Here is a 17,199-nt window from a genome sequence, read left to right on the forward strand (position 1 = left end):
GTGATGTTTCTGGCTGTTTAATATATCATGAGCATTAATCAGTACACAAAGATAATGCGCATTATTGGTGGTGAAGCAGAACTGTTCTTCTCACCTTGAGACATCTTAATTATTTCTTCCCCACCTGCTTCTAATAAAATCCACCTGTTATTTAAAGTAATCTCTAATGAGACCCTTGACTTGAATTCGGAAAGACTACCTTTACTTCCAACGACAGAATGAGTGTAATCGGCATAGAAGATGCTTTACAGCTAGGGGACGCTAGAATATGTCTCGTAGGAATAATATTATAGTAAGGGGTGGTTGGGGATCGAGTTAGACTAATTATAATCAAGACCCACGAGTCGTCTCCTCTGCCTCATCTGAAGATTTAATATCAAAACTTGTAAGACTTTATCAACGTAGTGAACTAAGAGACATAGCACTACTTTTCACGGATCACATCTTCTTCACACACATCACTGTACACAGGGGATAATTTCCTCGTAAGAATTTACCAAAAAATTGTAAATCACCTGAAAGCATGCTTAATTAATGCAACAACGCAAAATAATCTTTTGAAGGTGTTATTACTAATTTCCTAAATCCGGTGGTTAATATTATTTCAATTTTCATGAATGCAAGTAAACATGATTTTCATTCTTTATACAGCTCTTTCTACACTATCAAACTTATGTGACAACAAAGTGTCATGTACCCAAATAATAGCTTATGGTATTTTTGTGAGGTAATTTCCCGATTGATCGTAATCAAAACGGTACTGGGTATGGTCTACTAGTTTTTCTGCTCCCAACCAGTACATCCATTTATAGAAGCTTTGATGAAGTAAGCCTACCTGGTGGTGGCCATAGAACGGTCCCGAGATAACGACTATACTTCGGCTTTAGTCAATAGAAGATTGAATAAATTGTTAGATAGAGATAGAGTATACGATGTTATGATTATTATGTGTAGATATGTGATTTGTTCTTTTTATTCAAATGATGTTATGTATTTAATAAATTTGTTATATCAATTAATTAAATTATCGTAGATTGCATATTATGCGATGAATATTATTTAAAAAATATGACAACATCATGTCCTTACATGGGCACATCACGTTTGTATGTCACATAAAGTTTGATAGTGTAGACAGAGCTTCTGTCTGCAGTAGGTTCTCTTTTGTACTGGGCAAAGGTGCACAGGTTCACCATGGAGGAATACAGGTAGTTTAGACTAAACTTATTCCTCCATTGGTTCAGCAAGCATATCGTTATGTTTGCTTAATTATTTTTTTAAAAAATGATAAATACAAATTATATGATGATTTCTTCTTCTTTCTTTTTATACTTTTTTTTTTAAAATGTTGTATTAAATTAGGATACTATATGAACCATGTACATATTCAATATAATTTTTGCTAACAATAACATCAAAAGAGAAATCAAATTGAAAATGATGGACTTCGCTGCTTACCAAGAAAAATGTGATGGTTATTCCCGCTTGATGAGTTGTGATAAAGCTTCACGTAATTGATTTATTTCTGCTTTCAAACCTGCATTCACTTCTCGTTCCTAAAAGACAAAAAAAAAGAGAGATAATATTTTAGTTCTTTTTTATGGGTAAAAGTTGAAGACAATGTTTACCAGAAGATTTTATATTTAAAAGACAGAAAAGTGTATTATATATAATATTGCCGAGTGTTGCCTGAATGCTCTGTTAATTTTTCTGGCTGTTTTACTTTATCGTTTTGATTTAGTTTTTGCTTATTTTATTTTGAATCTCCATTGAGATCCAGCAACTGATACCCACAGCATTGTCATTTTTACAGTGATTTGCCTTTGGACTTAACTAATTTTATACAATATGTATCTGAAACTATAAATATATGGATTAGACTTTTTTAAAGAATGGAAATTAATAAATTTGTTTAATTCTTCCCAATCTTGGTGAGACTGCCTTACAATATGTGGTGTACTTTATTCTTTTTAAAAATAAAAATGCAAAATGCAAATTATTATAAAAAAAAATGTATTGAATGAAGAAATAAAAAAAACACAGATTATATCAATCCTGAAAAGGAAACACACAAGGAACTGGAATAAAAAAAACTGCAAAACAATACTAGTTTCTTGGTTTCATAAAATTAAAGGTTTCTTTACGAGCTGTTTTTATGCATGGTCCTTACAGTAAATGTAGAAAATGCTTAATATTCAAAAGAAATCAAAAACTTTTAACAAACAAATGACAACAAACTTCATTCAATAAATGTTTAAATTCACAATAAATCCAGTATTTGTTTCAAATGAATTGGAAGCTTTTGGACTTCCTGGACAAGAAAGGCTAGATCATTTATTAGAATTCTATATTGTTTCCTTAGTTAAAGAAAACAATGAACAGAATACGGTTTATCAGGAACACCACATGTCACGAAAGGTGATTGACATTTCATATATCCCCTTCACAAGTTCTGTAATGTGAGGGTATTTACGAATTTTAGAAGCTGATAAATTCTCTAACTCCCTTGTTAATATTAGTAAGTTTTAATTTAATTTTTAATAACCTGACCAAAGGTGATTCAGTTCTACAGTTGAGTTGAGTACGCTATGAATAAGAAAGGAGAATGATTGTATCCTTTTTATTTCCAGTATAGCAATTATGTTATTTTCATGCTAGAACCAATCCTACACAAGGCTCCTTCCTATCTGTGCCTGTATTAAAATACCATACCCTTGTTCCTTTATACTCATTAAACAAATCTTATAATAAAAGTTGTATTATATAGTGTGGTAAGTATTTAAATGCCTGGGGATTGGGCAGATACTAAAAATCATCTCTTTTGTGGCCGCCATTAAAATCTTATTATTTAAAACGAAGGACACATATCCAAAAACAGTTCTCATGTAACATTAAATGATTCGGTAGTCGAGATTTCATTGTTCTATAAACATATCCTGTTGGAAATCTATGGAGATTTTCATGGTCGTCTGATGGGGAGCCTAAGGAGGCGGCTTAGCAAGGGTTTGAAGCAAAAAAGCTGTTCATTCAAAGCTTAAACAAAGATTAATGGCAGGCCTACAAGGGCCAATCAAATTCACTTAATTACACGGTCATACAGTAACATTAAAAATCACATAATATAAAACAGATTATTTTAATTATTAAATGTAATATACTTTAATTCAATGAAGAACAATTAGATTGTAAACGGCAAAAAGTTCATTTGGAAAATTTATAAATTAGGATTTATATCATTTTCATTAGAAACGAAGAAATTCACAAACTATCCATTGGATTATGCTATTTTCCAATGGTCATTTTTGTTTATCTTGTCATCGGACTGATTTCCAACCCTCTTTTTAAAATGGTTTAACCCAAAAGAAACTATTCTGAGAAATTCTGTATCATATTTCATCGATAATGAGAAATATGAAATTTTAATGCCATACCATCAATAGTGAAATTATATATCATGATCTTTCAACAAATTATCTGAATAATAGGTGTTGAAATAGTAATCATATTGACTTCCCCTTTTTTAGAATGGTATAGTCCAATCAAGCAATCCCCCAACAGTGTTGAAGTCCCCAATTGACCAGGTAAAATGACCATGCATTACTAACAGGATGGAATCAACCTTGAGGCATACAATTAAATCTAGGCCTGGACAAAGGATACTCTATGGTGTAAACTTTTACAGATATACTTAATATGCCCAGTGGGCAGCTGGCTCTAATGTAAAAGGTCATTTTGACCACATGCATTGGCCTAATTCCTGTTTAATTTTCAACAGCACATCCCCCTCCAAGCTCATCCATATTGTTTGTAGTAATTTCCAATCCATATGGTATTTTAACAGACTTGGTTAGTGTTTATACCAACAAGAATGGTTAAGCTCAAAGTAGACATAATGGTATGTTCAAATTTCATGAATAAAGGATCTCAAATTACTTACTAACTTAGATTATTATGGATGTAAAATGTACAATTATCCTCAGGGTTCAAAGTATAATAATATACCACAAATAACATGATTAAATTTCATAAGAATAATTCCTTAGTTAATGTGCGCTTTTTGTTAACTCCCTTCTTATGAACCCCCTCTTCCCCTTCCCCTTTTTATTAATGGAAACCAGGTCATGCTTGTGAACTTTAGTTGTGTATATTTCATTTTCAATGTGTTATTAATACCTAAGGGCTTTGGCATTACACCAAAGAAGGAGGGTCTATTGGACTTTCTAGTGATACTGGTTAGAATGAAGTAGCCTTTAACTTCTCAGGGTTCTATCTAGGCAAGTTTCAGGTTTGGGTTCTAGGGAAAGGACAGAGTGGTCTTCTGTGATAGGCAATGAGAACAGCTAGAAATTGTTAAGATCTTTATAAATCACAGTAAACAATAGAAAGTTTAGACCTGTCTTTGTTCTCTCTAATGAATGTTGAACACAAATAAGTTGTAAAGTTACTAGAGTAGTAGAAAGATATTACAGTATAAGGACTGGTGTTTTCCATATTAAATACAAAGTTATTTAATTTATCTATTTGAAGAAAACTCAATAATATCTTAAAAGTAACAGAATTCTAAAATGGTTTTAAATGCTTTGATTTTACGAATACTTTTCTTCTCTGTTTTCTGCATTTGATAACCAACCAATTTAATAAAAGAAGTCCCTGAATACAATGAACAAAAATAGAAAAACTTCCTCAAACGCCCATAGTATAGTGATTGTATTGTTCTTGTACGTGATTCTAAGAAACTTTTGTTTCATTTTTGGTACTAACATTCTTATTGACATCCTGAATAACAAAGCACAGTACTATATCATTAGATATCCTATCCTTTATTGTGTGGTATACAGCTATACAGGGTAAGATCCCTAAAGGCTTTAAAGTTATTATAAGAAATTTAAATTTTAACAAAATACTGTTATTATGAACAGAAAAAATGACAGTATTCCACAGAAACACAACACAGTAAATCAAGTGCAAATTTTAAGATGTTTTCTCTCTTTGATATTTGACAGATTGATGGCATAAATTGATGTATGTTATTATAGTAAGCATATCAACATTGACAAAAAGGTCTACCTATAAATAACAGGCTGAGATGAGCAAAACTATAGGCAATTATTAATTAAAGACTGCAACCATAAAATCATGTCAAAAATGGATCACATTAGTAAGGACCTTAAGCATGACAAAAAAAGTGTGATATGTCCAAACATGGTAGTTATATGACATCATTTTTGTCACATAAAATTTGATAGTGTTAGACAGAGCTTTATGCTGGTTTCTAGTATCTCCTCAGGAACTACTACATTATACTCAAATCTTATCAATTTTTTATTGTTTCCTATCTATTCTTAAACCAATGGGGCCAACTTTCTAAAGGATATTGCCCTTCTGCCCGACTCAATTTGTACTTCCACCCGACCAAGAATGATTCAAACTTTTTATATAGCTAAACATAAAATATTATTAAGTCAAAATCAAAACATCGTTCATAATTTAATTTTCGCTGTCAAAAGAGGAAAACGCACACCTGGATCCACCCCTAGTTCTACCCACTGGATCTACCCCTGACCTATAATTATAAATATATATTTCTATATTTAAATTAATTTAGTGTATATTAACCCACAAGACATCAAACTTGTCACTAGTTTCAGTATTGTGCTTTATGGATATAAATTTTATTCAAATTTTTTAAATAAAAACTGTATTATACTATAGTAAATTTGTTTATTGGAAGATGTTAGAGTATTTTAGTTCGTTTAAAGACAGTTTCTAATTATCGTATGACTTTGTAATTAAAAGTGTCCTAAAATCTAGACTAGAATAGCACTAAGCCAAAATCTGTTCCTCTATCTCCTCCTAAAACGCAAGTTCGATACTAACGCCGTTTGTACCTGCTAGATATGTATTATAGTCATTATTATACCATGATTAAGATGACAATATTTGTGAAAGAGTCACATGAATGCGACACATTTTTAGAGATGAACTTATGATCAGTTCCCTAGATTAAAAGGCCTGAGCCTATCAGAGGTTTTATTATTTGTGACACTCGCAATTATCTCTTGATTTCACTTCGACAATACAACGCACAGTAACAATGCAACATTCACATGAAAATGTCGTGTCGTGAAAGTGTCACAAAGATCTCCAAATCAGCCTCAATGCAAGCCTCTACGGGAAAAAACGCAATTTTCTACAACTCGACGACAGTTAAAAATAAATTTAATTGAATAAGTTGAATAAACAAATACTATGTATGTAGATGAATGAATTTGCCTGCATCATGAATATGAATCTGTTACATATTAAAAATTAGAACTGACTGGGATGTCCCTGAGGTGGTTTAATGCATCTTTTGAATTAGTAACTCTCGGCAGACGGACACAGAATGTAGGTCCCCTAGTCAACCTTTTACTCTTTCTGTTTGCAGGTAATATTCATCAGTTAACTTGTAATTTGAGTTTCGTATTACCCCCACCTGCTGTATATTAATATGCAAGGCATGTGAGCAGACATAGCTGAGGATTAGCCTATCACATCATGCAAATATATCAATTTGAAGTGGGTGGGGGCAGGCTTGAATCTAAACAGCACGAACTAACATACTTAATTTAAAGTTAACGCTTTATTATAGTGCAAAATAAATGAAACATGTAGTTTATCATTTTTTAATGATGATGCAGAGAAGTTCCAAAAATGTCATAAAATCACATTAAAATGTATGAAAAAGGTGGGGAGTGATTAGGTGTTTAGCTGTTCTAGCTTAACTAGAATTATAAGTTTATTTAACCAGTACAGAAATAACTTTAAATTGAATGGTTTGTTATTAGAGGAAGACCTGGGGCGGTCTATAAACGGTCTTAGCCGGCTATAATTCTTGACGTAGCAAGTAGTCTTATATTATAGACCATTGCTATACCGCGGTCTAACCTGTAAGCGGTCTTTAAAATTAAAGCCTACTCGAAGGAGTCTTAAAACTGTCTTAAACCTCTCTTTTTGTTGCTTTTACATATTATTTATCGTCAAAGACAACCAATTAAACAAGTTTTAAGTGTTAAATCAAATAATATCGTTGATTTTATTCTTATATAGGCCTAGAATAAATTTTCTTGTGTAGAAATGTACGTACTGTTATGATTGTGAATTGAACAAGCGTGACGAACATTACCTTATTTGGTATTCTACGCGCAAAGTACGCCCTCAATTTGTTACTTTACGCGGTCTTATCTAAGACTGTTTTATAGCACTGGTCTAACAGGGGTGGCTTTAGTAAGATTGCTATCTGATAAAGCCGGCTTTAATCGCGGAGTTAAGACTATCAGTTAAGACTGTTTTATAGCAATCCGCCCCTAATGTAAAGCTTCAATATATTTCAATAGTTTATTTTTACCTTAGTTAGCTCTACCATAATGATATCACAGTGCCTACATGTTGGACGAATAGTTGGATCCTTTGCGCTGAAAGATAAAATAAACATAAATTAATTAATTTATAAATTTTTTATGAATTACGTGACGTGAAAGTCGACCTTCACGACTTAGACGACTTCACTTACAAGAAGGAAGGACCATAAATTCAAAATGAATGAATCCATCCCATTATATTACACAAGTTTATAATGAAGGCATACTCTAATTAAAGACTATCTTTTTTTCGGTTTCCCTCTATATGCAGAAAAAATAGTCTAATTATCTGCATAAAAAATGGGTGGTGCTGTATGTCAAACGCACCACTTTCAGTATTGCAACTACGGTATTCTCTATTCTAAACTACTGCTGTTCTGGTCTAGACAAAGTCTAGTAATTCAAAAGAATACAATTTTCGTGGAAAAAGTAATTGTGATTTGTGATTTTAGTTTAGTTGTGATATTAGTATAGTTTTGAGAAAACAAAAAAAAGCATAAAATAATTTTAATACCAACAAATGTAATTAAAATTGTCTTTTTAAAATGGTTTTAAAAAGGCCAAAAACTAGTTCTAATCAACATTATTTATATATCTACACTTAAGAGGCATTATACTAAATAGAGTACTATACACTGGAAATGCATTGGTCTTTAAAACTATATTACACGTATATTACTCTAATGTAACCATGAATAAAAATCATAATCAAACAACTGTAATATAAATCCAAAGGCAAAATGCTGAAAAAAATGACAATGCTGTGGGTATCAGTGGCTGGATCTCAATGGAGATACAAAATGACAATGCTGTGGGTATCAGTGGCTGGATCTCAATGGAGATACAAAATGACAATGCTGTGGGTATCAGTGGCTGGATCTCAATGGAGATACAAAATGACAATGCTGTGGGTATCAGTGGCTGGATCTCATTGGAGATACAAAATGACAATGCTGTGGGTATCAGTGGCTGGATCTCAATGGAGATACAAAATGACAATGCTGTGGGTATCAGTGGCTGGATCTCAATGGAGATACAAAATGACAATGCTGTGTGTATCAGTGGCTGGATCTCATTGGAGATACAAAATGACAATGCTGTGGGTATCGGTGGCTGGATCTCAAAAAAGTAAAACAGCCAGAAAAGTTAGCAGAGCTTTCGGGCAACACTAGCCCTTCATCAGTGCATACTGTAATATATTTATTCTACATTATGCAAAAGCTTTAGAAAGATAAATGAACACTACTGTATTTTTCCATTTCATATCGCCAACAAAACTCACTCGCTGACACCCAGAGTTTGTTAATGATACGACAGAGGTATAATACAAAATGATTAAAAAAATACTACTACACTAGTTTGATAGTGTAGACAGAGCTTCAAAGGCCTATTTGAATGTTAAGAGACCTTTAATAACATTAGTAAGCTTCAATATTTTCCAACATAAAATGTTAATACTGTGCGATTACTTTACAATTCACTTGCAGAGCCCATGAATACAATAATAGGCAACAGTAAATGACCACCAATGATTAAAATTACATTAAAGATATCTTAAAGGTGTTTTTCTGTCCATTTCACAGGTCAGTGTAGCGATAACATTAAACTTTAAAACATTTTTAAAACAAAATTTTAATTGCATTTGTTGATATTAAAAGCGATTCAAAAATTCAGATCCTCTGACATTTTTATTTTAATCTAATTTTCGTTTTCTTTAAAATTTTTTAGCATATCTCAGATAGGATTTAGTAACTAGCACACAACCCCATATTTACACAAAATTCTCAATTTAAAAATATACTATTAAAGCATAATAATATCGCTTGAAAACCGTGACGATGAAGGTTACCATACGAAAAAGCAATAAACTTAAATTGACGACCAATTAAGTTAAAGCGATCGGATAATTCAATTTGGAAAATCATTTTATGTGCGTTAAATTTTTCATAATTTTGCTTGCAAAAACAAGTACAAAATTTTCATTCGTTAAAATATCTTTGTTAATTTTGTATTTTTATAGTTTATTTTGTATTTTCCGTTTGTTTTGTTTGAGGGTCCCTAATGATCAGCTTATGCTGGATGAATCACCCTCATAAAATATTGTTGAAATAAAAAATAAAATTGTGAAATTTTGTTGTTTAATACTACAATGCCGCACTATGTTTATTAATACAATGTCGTACAGTACACTATTATTATAATAGCCTTTGTTTAATGATTTCCCCTTACACATTGGTTCTGTCCTACATATGCACAATAACAAACATACAGAAGATTGGAAGGTCGCACAGAATTTCTTTCATTCTTGGATGGAATAAAAGATTGGAAATTGTTGAATAGAGTCTGTCTACAATTTAATGTATTTTTATTGTTAAAAGTGAGCTCCCTGGCTTTCTGATCTTTTAAATTTCAATCCCAGTATGTATGTGGGCACAAATTATACCATTATTTCCTCCATGACATTTACACAAAAAATATTTGCTAAATCTGAAAAAATAGAGATTCCTTTTTAAAACTAAACAGATAAAAGCTTACCCCCCCCCCCCCTTAAAACTAAATTTTAGGTATTTTACATATAAATATGGGGATAAACTCATTTTATTATAGTAGAGTTGTACAGTACTGGAGGGAAACCTCAAAATGTTATTACTTTCTGGGTGTTGCCTCTTAATTATTTATATTTAAATTGTTATTTTGTTTACTTTGAAATGATAAGAAATAAATGTTATTATGAATGAAGGGTGAAAACCAAATAAAATTACATATGATAATATATTTCGTTATTAATTTTAATCAGATGCTCATACTTTAATTGTAATTAATATTATTAGGCTTGAAATTTCCATTGAGAAACAGCCTAGCCTGTGATAATTCCGGTAAATTTCACTTTACAGATGACCTGGTTCTACAGAATAAGAAAGCTTAAGGCTTATTTGCATAATTAATTATGCATCACATCATCTGGTGTTTAAGCCCAGCTAAATTAGCTATATTTTATACACTTAAATATAATCATTATACAGTAGTGAACAAAGACAGCTATATTAGGCTTTTTGTTGTATGCTGTGAAAAATATTGATTATGTAAATAAACGTGTGGACGTTATTTATAGGAATAACAGATATTTTTAGTATAGAAATGATATGAGACTTTATCAGTGCGTTTAGTAGAGTGATTCAGAAATGTTGTTAACATACAAGTTTCAAGGCAAAATTGCGCTTGTAATACATGCAATTACAAGCTATCTGTGGAATAAATTGGAAGTGAGTAGCATCTGTAATTTCGAATGTCGTCAACATAATTTGTCTTGCTTCATCGTAAAGGGCAGCTGATCCTAGAACTAGGCTGCTGGAGGAAGGGTCAAAATGCCATACAGCTAGCGACGACACCTTCTCCGATGACCCGACCCAGTTCTGGCAATGCGATCCCCACAGATTGAAAACTTGATCTGCTGTATAAAGACAGTTGTAATTTCACGCCGCTATGACTGGCTGATACAAACAAAACCTATTGCGTATTTTCACTGGCTTGACACAGATATCGTCATACCTTGTGTCTATGATTATAAATAATGTCTTGTACTATAAATGAGTGTATACTTAAACATCCATACAACATTCATTTCTGTATACTGTACCTAATTATTTTTTCTTGGAGTCAACAGAGAATCATTATTATAACTTCAGTTGTTTCATGTAGTTACAAATCGGTTTGGATTATTTTAAGCATGTTTATAATAAATAATCTGTTTTACATGCATCATACTTAAGTATAAGTGCTGTACTTAAAGCCCCATGAATGTCAACTTGTATATAATTTAAAATATGTAATTTAAATATATTATAAATAAGTTAATAGTTCACTAAGATTTCACCAATATTATACTAATTTATATTATACTTGTCTTTTTACCACTCTGCGACATAAATATGTGATATCTAAAGATACCAGAGAATTACTACAGTATACATGATCGTGGTCGTTAAAAAAATCAAGTCTAAAAAACCATGTGTTTAAAAATAAATATTATAATTTTGTTGAAAATTAGTATACAGTAGGAAGATTATGCAAACAAATTTAACTATTCTTTTATCATTTCTAAAGCCTTGTCTACACTATCAAACCTGTGTCACTGTCAAAAAAATGTAATGTGTCCATATATAGTAGTGCTATGCTTAAATATGGTAGTGATATGTCATCATCCTGTCCATATATGGGCACATCACATTTTGTTGTCACATAAAGTTTGATTTGAATAGTTAAATTTGTCTTCTTGCTTTGAATGTCAGCATAATAATACTAGAATTTACTCAATTAGCAAAAACCATTTGGGTCCCTTTGTATACAATTACTGTATTCAATGAAAGAACTGACAAAAATGAATATTAATATTGCAACCTATAATTTTCTTTGAACCCAAAATTGGTTCAAGTTTGGGGAGAGGATGACAAGGTGTAGTTAACCCCAAATTTTGATGTGGTTTTTAAGTACAGGGTGGACTTGCATCATATACTATAGACTTACTAAAACAGAACAATAAAAATATCATTTGTCACTTCTATTGGTAAAAATCATAGGATAGTTTGTATCTGGAGGGATTGTAATACTAGGCAAAGTCAGCCTACATCTTGAGCGAACTTCATGATCAATTACTATTAAAAATAATAAATCACAATGATTTTGTAACCTCAGGTATACACCTTGTATCCAACGGCTAAAAATTGCGAATAATCATTAAATTAGAGATCTAAAAAAAAAATCTACGACTCCAGCTTATAATTTGTGTAAACCCCTAACCCACTTTATATGTATCATCAACTATTCATTGCTATCGGCTACAAATGTAATGATTTAATCATTAATGTGCGCTATTTGTATTAAAATCAATGGGGCCAGGTGAATACATTTTGCGACCCTACCCCAATTCTATTTCCTTATGTATGAGAAGAGTTAGTACTGTAGTTACAGAAGTACTGTGTGTCAATTTTACTTGCAACAATATTTCTTCATGTAAACAATGAAACGTGATGTTTAATATTAATAACAAAATGCAAATTCAACTTTAATTAAAAATGAGACAAAAATAAAGTAATAGGTTTATGAAATAGCGTTGAAAGTTCATGTACATCAGGGTTATCAGTCGAATAGTGCTATTGTATGAATATTCTATATTGTTAATTGTATGTTGTAAATTAGCTTTGTATTGTATTGAAATTATTCCACTGCAGTTACTGCAGTAACTGCATTATAACTGCACAAACATATGATTTTAGTTGAATTTAACTGCAATAAAACTTGCTAAATAATAAAACAGACTGAAACCAATAGTAACAATAAAAATGTATTTCTTAATAGAAAGCCATACTTGTTTTATATTATCCATTCAGTTTGGAAAAATACACTATTAAAATCCCCTTCCTTTTAGTGAGTTAAATACCAGCAAAAATGTCTACAAAAGCCATTAGAATTTATCATGATCTATTCTAAATAGAAAACAAGATTAGCATATTTCAGGGGTTTCTGCTATATGCATTATACAGTAGTCACTGGAGGCCATTTGGTCAGTGCACAAAAGGGAAAATATTAAATCCCTGTGTGCTACAGATTTCCCATTAATATTTAACAGGGACATTTAAGGGACATCTAACATGATGCAGGCACTGTGGCTGTCCCCACATCGCCGTCATCTGGGGGAAATATTCTGGGTATGATAATAAAAAGTTCAGAAATATTATATTATTAGCTGACTGCACGACCAACTGCAGCGCTGTCACTTGTTAATGCTTGGGTATTTTCAGTACAAAAGGGAAATTGGGACACGTTATTATGTAGAAGCTTACGAATCGCAGGGAATAACTAGGTTGTATTACACACGGTAAACGACAAAAGTAACGGGATTAGATGAAGCCAGGTGTTGACGTGTTTATAGAGTAAGAATAATTGGTCGTCTAAAGCTAAGCTTACGTATAAAATCTCAAAATTTAGTGTAGCGAAACAGTCTCTTAAAACGCAGTGCTTTAAGGGTTAATATCTGACCTATGGCTTGAATTTAACAAGTTTATTACCTTGTACCTTTAATTTTAAATTGATTGATTCTGAATCAAAGAAGAATTAGTAAGTAAAACCTTTAGTAATACTAAGTATATTATTGTCCTTTTTATTATATTTTAGAATGTCAAAAAAAGAAACTTATAAAATAACAAAAAACTACATTGTTGTATATTAAATATTATATATATTAAATATTAAGACTACAAAACCCCTGTTCCAAACCGGTCATTAATTGGAGAAACTTTTAGTATGAAAAAGGAAGCAATAAAGATATTACATTTAAATTGTCTGAACAATCATTTTTAATGTTTGCAAAGTTAAAATTGTCTTACAGTACTCTTTTTTGCTGACATTTTTTTCTAATAAAGTAACGACAGGCGCATATATATATAGTTTAGATTTGAATTTCTGGGAGGTACAGTAATACAAAGAGACACGACTATAAGAAGCTGGGTGGAATCAATTTAGGGTAGTGTAGTATTTGCAGGCATCAGTAAGATTAACTACTTCAACATGGTTGGTGCTAAAAAAAAACAACATTTAAACAGCTACAAGATTAAACCTAGTAGAAACTAGTATAGACAAATAGTACACTTGAGATTTGACTTAATCTTCAACAGGTGAACGTCTGCATGCAGGACCCTATGGCGGCACATATGCTGCACTAACGACCAAACAGTATTAATAGAAAAAGCAAGGGGCACCAAGTCTAACCCCTTCCCTAATAAATAAACAGTAAAAATATAAAACCTGGGATGAGTGCTAAGAAAAAGTTAATATTGAAATGATTTATTTTTTGTTGAAAAACGAATAAATAAAATTTTAAGCGGATCTCAAACGATGTAAAATTGCTCAAAGGGAGACACAAAAAGCATGTGGGAATTGTTTGGCTTAGGAATGCTCAATCTTTATTTAATTAATTGGAGAGAGTCAAGGGGGAGAATCCCAACAGGGATATAAATGAGATGGATGACCAGGGGTGTATGACTTGTGGAGTCCATAGGGATATGTAGTAAATGAGATTAGATTGGAAGGGGGCATGAGTTGCAAGTTGAATGTGATGTTAATGTTATATTTTGCTGTCAGGGGGAATACATGATTGATGGTCGTATAATGAATGATGTTTATTTATTGATTCATGTTTACGGTCAGCTGAGCAGCTGTTTATCAACAATAGAAAATGAGCTTGGATAATGAACAAGGGTCAAACATGCAGCTGTTTGAGTACAATAGAGAAAGTCATTATCATTAGGCCTACAAATAATGTGTAAGATTTAATCACTGTGTCTAGAGAAAGGCTTTAAAATTTAATGTTGTTTACAGTGAAAATAAAACCAAATATGAATATGAAACATTGTTTTAATATTAAATTATAAAATAAGTGAAAGTTATGAAATGTAATTTAAATGGCATTGTTAATTTAAACTTTAATTGTAAAAGGAAGCCATTATTATGAATTATATTAAAATATGATTTTAAATGATAATTTAATTTTATTTTGGAACCAGCTTCTACTCCATATCCGTCAATGTAATGTAAATCTTTTTAGCTTCAAGTCACTTCTAAAATATCACCTTTTTTCAATATTTCTTGTTGGTCTTTTTTAGCGCTGTGAGACATCAGTAAATATCTCTTTATAAAAGTTTATTATTAATTATTAAGAAATAGAAGTTTGTTTTTACAGTAGTAAATTAAAAAATAATATCAAAATATAAATTCTTCAATACATTTTTTCTTTTTTTGTCAGGGTCAAATGTTTAAATTTAGTGGCTAAAAATGATACAGGTGGTCGTAATTTGAACGAATACAATTTTGTGATTTTCCTTTTTCTTAAATGTGATTCTATGAAAGCATAACTTTGTTGTTTAAAATGTTCAGTGATTTTTCCCTCAAAAATGTCTTTTTAAAATGATACTATTAACGATATTCACATTTATACGAGACAAAGGCTGTGTGTAGTGGACACTTGACGAGTCAACGATCTGAGTCATATGGTCAAGTGATTAGCTCGTCGTCGATATAAAATATGCAGTCCTCAGTAAAATTATTAATTTAAACCAATAATATAGTTTTACTAATTATTATTTATTGCTTGTCATAACTTAATAATATATCTTCCTTTCTCACTCTTTATAAAGTTAAGAATCCATTTTCTAAAACTCAATACTGTACGCAAAATTTCATTTCAAGCAACCACTGAATCAACCATTCTATTCACTGTAGTTAATGAAATTTAAAACGTTAGGAATCTTTACTAAGCTCTGTATGTACTTTATCTATTCATTTATTTTAGTAACATAAAAACTTGAGTTACAAAACAGAATAATCACAGCAAAAAATATTAAATTAAAAGGAGAAAATATTTCTTTGTACAAACATAATAAATTATGTAGTCCAGAAAGACATACACAGCAATGTACTTAATTTCTCCTATTTTTTTCATGACAAGATGTTGTTAACACCTAGAGCGATTTATGGTGTTTTTAAATCTAGACATTTCAGATCATCTTTACACTTTCGATGAACAGCCCTACTTTCCATTTGACTCCAAGGCAAAATTGTAAGGTTTTAAGATTAAACATGAAAGGTAAACTGGAATGTTGTCAAGATACTGTAACATTTATAATCATCTATTATATTAAAGAGACAGCTACAGTAAAAATTATTATTATTTTTTTCAAATTTACGCTGATTAAGTATAGCTGCATTATGGGAGTATGTTTCCATACATGTTTGATCTGAACAAATGACTGGGGTAATAATGTTTAGCGCTTAGAGGTTTCACAACATTAGGCGCTATATAAATCCGGGATTAATTATAATTATTTACAGTATATATAATAATTCTTACTCAGATGTACTGTCATCAGTAGTTTTGGTTGGTTTTAACTAGCAAATGTTCCTAATACTACTGTAAGCTGTCTTAGTTTGTATCTTTTTATTACTGATATCAGGACACATTTAACCTTGTTTCATTTGTTAATGCACAAAGCGCCATGAGCGCCACATGGGTGGAGGATACCGGCGCTATATAAGTTTTCATTTATTATTATTATTATTTATATTTTTAATTTGTTCTCCATTAAAAAAATATTTTCAAAATGAATAATAATAAAAATAGCATTTATATCAATAATACAGTATAATATTTACTTACATTCATATTTTTTTTTTCTGCAGTAAATAATAAAGATTTTCTAATTGTATATTTTTTGTATGAGACATACTAAAAATAAATCAAAATAAAGTGTAAAACAATGTTTTTACCATGTAATAAATGCTTTATATACCCACAATGTTCTCTTTAATATGTAATAATTAATGCTCTTACTATCAAATTAATACTAGTAGAGATTATTAAATGTCAAAGAGATATTAAAATATAAAAAGTTATTTTTTTTAAAACGTCAATATTAATTCTTAATTTTACAGCTTTAAAAACAGCAAATCTTGAGCAAATAATTCAATTTTGCATTTTCTAGAATTTTTTGAAATCTGTGTATAAAATATCTGTATATGTAATTACATCAATTATCCTTAAAGTAATAAGGATCTCGGATTTAAGTAGTTTAGCAGACGGCAAGGTTCCTTACAAAATACTCTATAATAATAAAGTTTGAGTCATAGCAACATTCTCATAATAAACGGGCTTGTTGTAACTACCAATAGGCAGGAAATATGGCAAATCGAATAGGAACCATTCAATAAGCAGGAGATACGACCCGATTGTCAACTATTACTACAGCAA

At 30.9% G+C, this 17,199-nt stretch overlaps 2 protein-coding genes across 2 annotated transcripts in view; one reads left to right on the top strand and one right to left on the bottom strand.

The window, feature by feature from the left end:
• The window catches only part of LOC140043357 (large ribosomal subunit protein mL44-like), a 65,513-nt gene that overhangs the window by 17,697 nt on the left and 30,617 nt on the right, over positions 1-17,199 (top strand). The window lies entirely within an intron of this gene.
• LOC140043356 (uncharacterized) overlaps positions 1-17,199 on the bottom strand; it is a 38,558-nt gene that overhangs the window by 13,963 nt on the left and 7,396 nt on the right. Inside the window, exons 3-4 of the mRNA XM_072087859.1 lie at positions 7,388-7,454; positions 1,459-1,556 (exon numbers count right to left, since the gene is read on the bottom strand). Of these exons, the coding sequence (XP_071943960.1) occupies positions 1,476-1,556; positions 7,388-7,454 (148 nt within the window). The 3' untranslated portion in view covers positions 1,459-1,475. The remainder of the gene's footprint in view (positions 1-1,458; positions 1,557-7,387; positions 7,455-17,199) is intronic.

This window comes from Antedon mediterranea, chromosome 3, assembly GCF_964355755.1.
Source record: "Antedon mediterranea chromosome 3, ecAntMedi1.1, whole genome shotgun sequence".
NCBI lineage: Eukaryota > Metazoa > Echinodermata > Crinoidea > Comatulida > Antedonidae > Antedon > Antedon mediterranea.